The sequence below is a fragment of the Myxocyprinus asiaticus genome, chromosome 46 (assembly GCF_019703515.2).
Source record: "Myxocyprinus asiaticus isolate MX2 ecotype Aquarium Trade chromosome 46, UBuf_Myxa_2, whole genome shotgun sequence".
Taxonomy (NCBI): domain Eukaryota; kingdom Metazoa; phylum Chordata; class Actinopteri; order Cypriniformes; family Catostomidae; genus Myxocyprinus; species Myxocyprinus asiaticus.
The window spans coordinates 21,128,705-21,137,121 of NC_059389.1; the positions used below are offsets into that span (position 1 = coordinate 21,128,705).

General features: G+C 39.4%; 1 protein-coding gene across 2 annotated transcripts in view; it reads left to right on the forward strand.

Moving 5' to 3' along the window:
- The window catches only part of LOC127436154 (transmembrane protein 266-like), a 119,570-nt gene extending 111,429 nt beyond the window's left edge, over positions 1–8,141 (forward strand). For both annotated transcript variants that reach the window (XM_051690111.1, XM_051690112.1), the window contains 2 exons: positions 4,668–4,730; positions 5,355–8,141. In XM_051690111.1, the coding sequence (XP_051546071.1) occupies positions 4,668–4,730; positions 5,355–6,001 (710 nt within the window). In that variant the 3' untranslated portion in view covers positions 6,002–8,141. The remainder of the gene's footprint in view (positions 1–4,667; positions 4,731–5,354) is intronic.
- Positions 8,142–8,417: the final 276 nt, after the last annotated feature.

Genomic DNA, 8,417 nt, shown 5'->3' on the forward strand with positions numbered 1-8,417 from the left:
AGGCCTACCTTCAAACTCAGTGCCTCTTTGCTGGACATCATGGGAAAATCAAAAGAAATCAGCCATTTCTTTTTTCAGAAAAACAATTGTCGACCTCCACAAGCTAGTTCATCCTTGGGAGCAATTTCCAAATGCCTGAAGGTACCACGTTCTGTACAAACAACAGTACGCAAGTATAAACACCATGGGACCACACAGCCATCATACCGCTCAGGAAAGAGACTCATTCTGTCTCCTAGAGATGAACGTAGTTTGGTGCAAAAAGTGCAAATCAATCCCAGAACAGCAGCAAAGGACCTTGTGAAGATGCTGGAGGAAACAGGTAGACAAGTATCTATATCCACAGTAAAACGAGTCCTATATCGACATAACCTGAAATGCTGCTCAGCAAGGAAGAAGTCACTGCTCCAAAACCTCCATAAAAAAGCCAGACTACAGTTTGCAAGTGCACATGGGGACAAAGATCTTATATTTGGAGAATGTCCTGTGGTCTAATGAAACAAAAATTGAACTGTTTGGCCATATTGACCATCGTTATGTTTGGAGGAAAAAGGGCGAACATTTCTGGAAAGTACTGAAAAGTGTGTGCGAGCAAGGAGGCCTACAAACCTGACTCAGTTACACCAGTTCTGTCTGGAGGAATGGGCTAAAATTCCAGCAACTTATTGGAGAAGCTTGTGGAAAGCTACCCAAAATGTTTGACCCAAGTTAAACAATTTAAATGCAATGCTACCAAATACTAACAAAGTGTATGTAAACTTCTGACCCACTGGGAATGTGATGAAAGAAAAGCTGAAATAAATAATTCTCTTTACTATTATTCTGACATTTCACATTCTTAAAATAAAGTAGTGATCCTAACTGACCTAAGACAGGGAATGTTTTCTACGATTAAATGTCAGGAATTGTGAAAAACTGAGTTTAAATGTATTTGGCTAAAGTGTATTTAAACTTCTGACTTCAACTGTGTATATATATAAACATTCATATACATACATACATACATATATATATATATATATACACATATATATATATATATACACACACACACACACACACATATATATGTTTTGGTAGGTTTTGATAGAACGAAAAATTCTGCGCCAGAAGAACAAGGAAACCTGTCAGGAAATAAGGAAAGACCTATGCGCTCACACAAATATTCCAGTGATGAAATGAAATGCAGCATCAGAGCAGCCTTAAAATGTGCTGTTGTCATTATAGAGCATATATTTAATAATTTATAGTTTTGCTGGAGCATTGCTACGTTATTTCTAGGGTGTTCTGGCTGGTTGTTAGGGCGTTTTTTTTTAAGTGGTTTCTAGGGTGTTCTGTGGGGTTGCTAGGGCATTGTTTAGTGGTTTCTGGGGTGTTCTGGGTGGTTTCTAGGGTGCTCTGAGTGGTTGCTGGAGCATTGCTACGTGGTTTCTAGGGTGTTCTTGGTGGTTGCTAGGGCATTGCAAGGTGGTTTTTAGGGTGTTCTGTGTGGTTTTTGCTTTCTACGGTGTTGTGTTTGACTGCTATGTCTTTGTTAAGTGGTTTCTAGGGTGTTCTGGGTGGTTGCTAGGGCATTGTAAGGTGGTTTTTAGGGTGTTCTGGGTGATTTCTACTTTCTGTGGTGTTCTGTGTGGTTGCTAGGGCATTGTTAAGTGGTTTCTGGGGTGTTCTGGGTTGTTGCTTGGGTGGGTGGTTGCTAGGTGATTTTGATTGTGTTTTGGGTTGTTGCTAGGACATTGTTAGGTGGTTTCTTGGATGTTCTGGGTGGTTACTTGGGTGGGTGGTTTCTAGGGCATTGCTTGGTGGCTTCTATTGTGTTTTGGGTGGTTGATAGGGCATTGTTGGGTGGTTTCTTGGATGTTCTGGGTGGTTGCTAGGGTGCTCTGGGTGGTTGCTGGAGCATTGCTTCGTGGTTTCTAGGGTGTTCTGGGTGGTTTTTGCTTTCAGTGGTGTACTGTGTGGTTGTTAGGGTGTTGTTAAGTGGTTTCTAGTGTGTTCTGGGTGGTTGCTAGGGCATTGCAAGGTGGTTTCTGCTTTCTATGGTGTTCTGTGTGGTTGCTATGGCTTTGTTATGTGATTTCTAGGGTGTTCTGGGTGGTTGCTAGGGTGCTCTGGGTGGTTGCTGGAGCATTGCTATGTTATTTCTAGGGTGTTCTGGGTGGTTGCTTGGGCATTTTAAGTGGTTTCTAGGGTGTTCTGTGTGGTTGCTAGGGCAGTGTTTAGTGGTTTCTGGGGTGTTCTGGGTGGTTGCTAGGGTGCTCTGGGTGGTTGCTGGAGCATTACTACATGGTTTCTAGGATGTTCTGGGTGGTTGCTAGGGCATTGCAAGGTGGTTTTTAGGGTGTTCTGTGTGATTTCTACTTTCTGTAGTGTTCTGTGTGGTTGATAGGTCATTGTTAAGTGATTTCTATTGTGTTTTGGGTGGTTGCTAGGGCATTGCAAGGTGGTTTCTGTGGTGTTCTGGGTGGTTTCTGCTTTCTGTGCTGTTCTGTGTGGTTGTTAGGGCTTTGTTAACAGGGTTGGGACAGTTACTTTTAAAATGTATTGCACTACAGATTACAGAAAACCTGCTGTAAAATATAATTTGTAACGTATTCAGTTAGATTACTCAAGGTCAGTAACATAATACTTTGGATTACTTCTTCAACACTGGCAGATTTTTTTTACTTGTTTTGACTATAAAAAAATCTGCCAGTACAGTGACACATTTTAAAAATACATTATCTGAAAAAAGCCTAAATATCTTATGCAGTGTTCTTCTAAAACAAAATAAAGCAAATTTGTCTTGTTTTAAGGATTATCAGATATTTTCTTTTTTCTTTTTTTACAGTAAAACAATACAAAAAATTTTCAACAAGAATAAAATTATAATCAATATAATATAATAATATAATAAAACTCTATTGCCCTAATATCAAATGTCTTACTAGAGATAAAAATATATATATTTGATCTAACGTGGATTTTCTTGATAGATGGAAAAGGGAATGTAAAGGGCTAGAAATAGCATTTTAGCTTAGCATAAAGCTAAATGTTCACTTTCCAATTTACACAAGGTTAACTATTTCTGCTGCTCCAAACTTACTTCAAACCCCCACAGAGTGTTCACAACAACATATTTTTCTGATCGCATAATTTATATGTATAAATGTTTTCCAACTGAATAGACTAAATACTACACAAAACAAATGACAATAAAATGCAAAGTAATCTCTTCAATAATCAAAATATTTTTGAATGTAACTGTATTCTAATTACCAATGATTTCAATTGTAACTGTAGTGGAATACAGTTACTAATACAGTATTTTGTATTTTAAATACGTAATCCCGTTACATGTATTCCGTTACTTCCCAACCCTGTCTGTTATGTGGTTTCTATGGTGTACTGGGTAGTTGCAAGGGTGGGTTGTTGCTAGGCTATTGCTAGGTTGTTTTATTGCATTCTGGCTGGTTGCTAGGGTGTTATTTACCAAGTCTCCATGTTATGATTGTCCCTAAAAATGGCTCAAGTCCCTCCATCAATGTAAGTCTAAGGGAATTTATCACCCATTTTATCATCCGACCAGTCAAAATCCAGTCCAGTTTCTTAAAAATAATATCACCCCTCTACTCAACAATCCATGTAATTTGAGGTATCAACAGTGTGGGATGAGTTACACAACAAACTTTTAATACTTTCTGGGGGGTTTTGAAAAAAAAAAAAAAATGATAACCCTAAGTACAAGCAATAGTAATAGTAAAGTTTGCCTTAGCTAACTGTTGTATTTTGGCAGAAACTATGATTACAATGTTAAAATTTTTGAAAGGGTGCAATTTCTTTCTGAAACATGTTGTCTTGTATTCATTCTCTTTCCCCCCTCTCTCTTAAAGACGAGTTTGTCAGAGAGAAAGAGAGAGAGTGTGTGTGTTTGTAGTCGTGTTCATCCTCATGTGTTATTTATTGGGCAGTGATTGTCTTGCTGGTGTTTTAGTCGGCTGGCAGTCTCCTTCCGAGCCTGCGTTTGATAAATATTTCAAACATTAAAAATGAATTTAAAAAGGCGCTGTGAGCCGGGTCTCGTCTCCAGAGATGTGTGGATGGCACTTAGAGTGCATTTTACTCAGCGCTCTGCCAGGCAGGATATAAGACCTTCTACCCAGACAATGACCGATTCTGCAGCTACAGACCAGAACAGATCAAACAGTGCTTTTTTGGGTCAGGGGGCAAAGAAGCAGACATGAAACCGATAATGATGCTCATAGGAAATGGTCATTATAGAAAATCAGAATAGTGATGTATATGGTACAATGTGTTGCCCTGCACTGATATCGAGTTATATAAATACCTTAATACTTGTGTCCCTATTATAGTTATTTAGGAAATCAGGAAATCAGTAGGCCAGGACAACGGTTATTAATTATAGATTTTAGCAGTCATTATATAAAAATATTTGACCAATCAGAAGGAAGTATTTCAGAGAGCCATTCAGTATGTATATTTAAGCTATACCTGCTGTACTCTGTCAATTGCTCAGATACAAGTTTTTCAGCAACAGAATATTAGTTAGTTAAAACATACATAAAAAAATAAGAGGTTATTAAAGTGAATTCTGGGTTTTCAACTAGTTAATAAAATCACATGACCACTGCTCATTTTGTGATAGAAATGCTTTTGTTTTGTTTCAGAGAGTGTCATTCAGGATGATATGAATAACTACATCAGCCAGTATTACAGTGAGCCAAGTAGCGGTAAGACACTTTTTTTTAGTAATATATTATAAATTATTATATAATTTATATTAATAATATTAGTACTTTTATATAATGTTTATGTATATGTATAATGTTTATACATTTATGTATTATTAATATAGTAAATTTTGTGTACAAATATGTACAAGTATAAATGAGATGTGCACAAAATTGCTGAAGTGAAATTAAAATTCACTCAAAATATTTGAAAACAGAAAATGTACAATCAGGACTCAACTAACCATTGACAAGGTTGGTAGTTTCTGGAACTGACACAAGGGAGAGCTATAACTTCTGTTTATTATCATAGCAAGCATGGTTATTGCTCAAATACGATGATCTCAAAATGCAAAATATCGGCCGATTAATCGGCCTGGCAGAGATATCACTTTGGCCTAAGATTGGAACCACAAATTCAGGATTGGGATGGTGCATCCCTCTCAGTGTCTATGGTGGTTATGACCCTAATCTGGACGATACATTGGTTGACCACTAATCCAAATGTCATTGAGCACGTTGACATGCATATTCAAAGACCGATTATGCTTAATAAGCCAACAACTTGTAATGTAAGCGTCTTAAGCTGAGTCACATGATCTTTTATTACTGTTTTACATTCAGACACCGGAGTGCCCGACCCTGGTGCACGCGTTATCACCACAACAGCCATCGATATCCACCTTCCCACCAATCCTAACCAGCTTCCCCCTTCGCTTGTCAGTGCTGATGGCCTTGGCAGTGGCCAAGAACGCACGGGCAGCTCTGTAAGCGAAGCGTCCAGCACGACCATGTCCCGGTCCAGCTGTAGCTTCACAGCACGGCAGCATAGCGTCAGCAGCCATACGCTGGGCTCCACCACTGACTGCAGCTCCACTGTACGTGAAGCCTCCACCTCTGATTACAGCGGCCAACGTTACTGCCCTCCTCCATACTCCAGCCCTCTGGCCCTGGGGACACAATCTGGCATCCACGACCCCAGCGCAGTGGTCAAAGAGCTGCTGTCTTCCCTGTCTGAGGACTCCTGCCTCATCCAAAAAGGCAGGGTGGACCCGGTAAACCTCAAGTTGCCCAGTCCAGCGGGGTCTGTGAAGGCCAGCCCGGAACTACAGCACAGGGTGAACATTTACAACAAGAGGAACCAAGAGCGTCTGGGCGTCTTCCAGACCAAGCCACTAATTCACCTGCAGGGGACCGAGCCATCGCTGGAGGAGAAGTACAGGTTAATGGAGCTGGCCGATACGCCACTGAGCCATATACCAGACACATAGAGCATAGAGTGTAGGACAGTGACCACCAACATCAGCTGAAGCAGACTTTCTCTTGGCCTCTTTTTCTCTGTAAATCACCTACACATTGGCTGTGTCCAAAACCTGAAATTTGGTGCCTACTTAAGGCTAAAGTATACTTTGGTTTTCCGTGTGATGTAAATTTAGTTATCAGCACTGTCCGCGTGCAGCCCAGTTTTTGCAGCCTGCAGGGCTATTGGCCCAGTGGTGGGAATGCAGATCAGTTTTGGTTTCATGTATCGAGGTCCGAGGCTATTGGCCCCGGCTGACTAGTTGATAGCCCTGGCTCGAACTGGCCTGATAGTGGAAACTCGGCTAATCACCAACAGTGTAACTAACCTCGGACCATCGCTTCATGTCCTCTACCCGCTCAGGTGAGACACTCTCAAAAGACGGTCATCGCGACTCTGTAAATTATCGGCAGTATGGATCCATGTTTTTTTTATTTCTAAATTTGAATATGCTAAACATCACTTTATCTGTTAAAAACATACACCAATGCGAGTGAAAACACTGGAGACCAGAAAATGAAAACAGGCCTCTGTTATGAATCGTGGAACACTTCTGCTTTCACAAAAAAGGTGGATACTTTAGTCTTTATGGAGTATACAGAGGTAGAAAGGCATCAAGGCACAGTCCAATGTTTAACATTCTGTGTAAAGTTATATTCAAATTTACAACTTCATGCCATGACGATGTATCACCATAAACTCTAAAACGACCGTAAAATATCCCTCAACACCCCAAACTTTCCCATTTGGACAGCGCCGTATTTAAGCGATCAAGAGTCCTGTATTTGTGTGGTGAAGAGTTGGCAACCCTAGAAGTATGCGAAGGAGTTTCCATGTATTCTGGTCACTTGTTGACTATTTTTCTTTTACTATCCAATCCAACTCGTCCATTGATTAAAAAAAAACAAAATAAACATTCAAATTAAATTCATATGTAGGCACAAATTATTTTCCTACACTAATTTCAAGCCTTTAGATCAAAAGGTTTTTATGATCATGAGAAACATATTTAGTGAAGTGTGTCCAAATGTTCGACCAGTAGTTCTATTCCTACCAAGAAATAAGCATAGTAGGCATTAAATATTTGCTTGGTTATCTCTAAAGTTTACTCAAAATGTGTTCTAGATCAAAAGACATGATGTTATGGTGCCTTGGAAGCCTGTCTGAAAAGAGGTACCTGTATACATTAATTCTGCCTGTTAAGTCATTGACTAACTGGGCAGCAAGGCAGTAAGCGAGCTGCCTTCGGTTTCAGACACAGCCATTCTGTCAGTCTTTCTCTCATTCTGTGTCAGACAGCACTATTGACACTTATTCCCCAGGTTTAATGCTCTCAGAAAGGGACACAGAAAGTGACATGAGGAAAACAGACTTCCTCCTTCCAGATGCACATTTCTTTCTATCTTTCTCTTTCTCCAACTCTGCAAGAGCACTTAACTGTCACTCCTGCCAAAATTGCACAACCTTCCAGTAAGTCAGGGAGAGGAACTTCGAGAGCCATCATTGGAAGATTCTTCAGGAATTTCAGTGTGTCTGTTGGGCGAGCGTATGAAACCAGCAAAGACTCTAATACCGAGTGTGGCTGGCAGACTTTTCACGTGTTCTCATTCAGGTGGAGCGAGAGGGAGTTTTTATTTTTTTTTTTCTGTTTTTATTTGTCAATTTGTATGAAATGTAACTGACACCCATTGTACAGTCCTCCCCCCCCCCCAAATGCTGCAGGGTTACATTTGATTCATGTTCAAATGTGTCAAGCTGTGTGATTCAGCCAAATTTCTAACCTTTGCCTTTCTTACATTATGATGCTAACGTTTGTATTCAAATTCTATGCGAGAAAAAAAAAGTGCTAAACTCAAGTATTTTTTAAAACAGAGAGAACAAATGATAGGTGAAACATTTCAGATATAGAGTATTAGAATAGTTTTATGAGAAATTATGTTAAAAATGTTGTCATATCTCTAACTTTAACCCCCACCCCACTCGTATATTCCTATAGCATGAGCCTTTGAAAAGATCTACCTGCTTTCTGACTGAGTTGAACTCATTCCATGTTATTGATGAGGGATTTTATAAACTGATAACGGAAGAGATTGTCACGCAATTAAAAGTTGGTAAATACAAACTTCCAGCTTCATTTCTTGTCAGGTTTGGTGCAGTAAAATGTATTTATACATGGGTGTGTTTGGAATAATTCTATACTATGTGTACTGTTTTGAAGTATGCAGTATGTATACTTTGCACAGTCTCCTATAGCTGATCAAATTAATAGGAAGTAATATCAGCAGAGATCTCTCTTGACATAATTTGATCAGACTGTAAGTTAACACATTTTTACACAAAACTGTATTTAAAACATTTCCAAGATGATGACTGAATGCTACTTAATT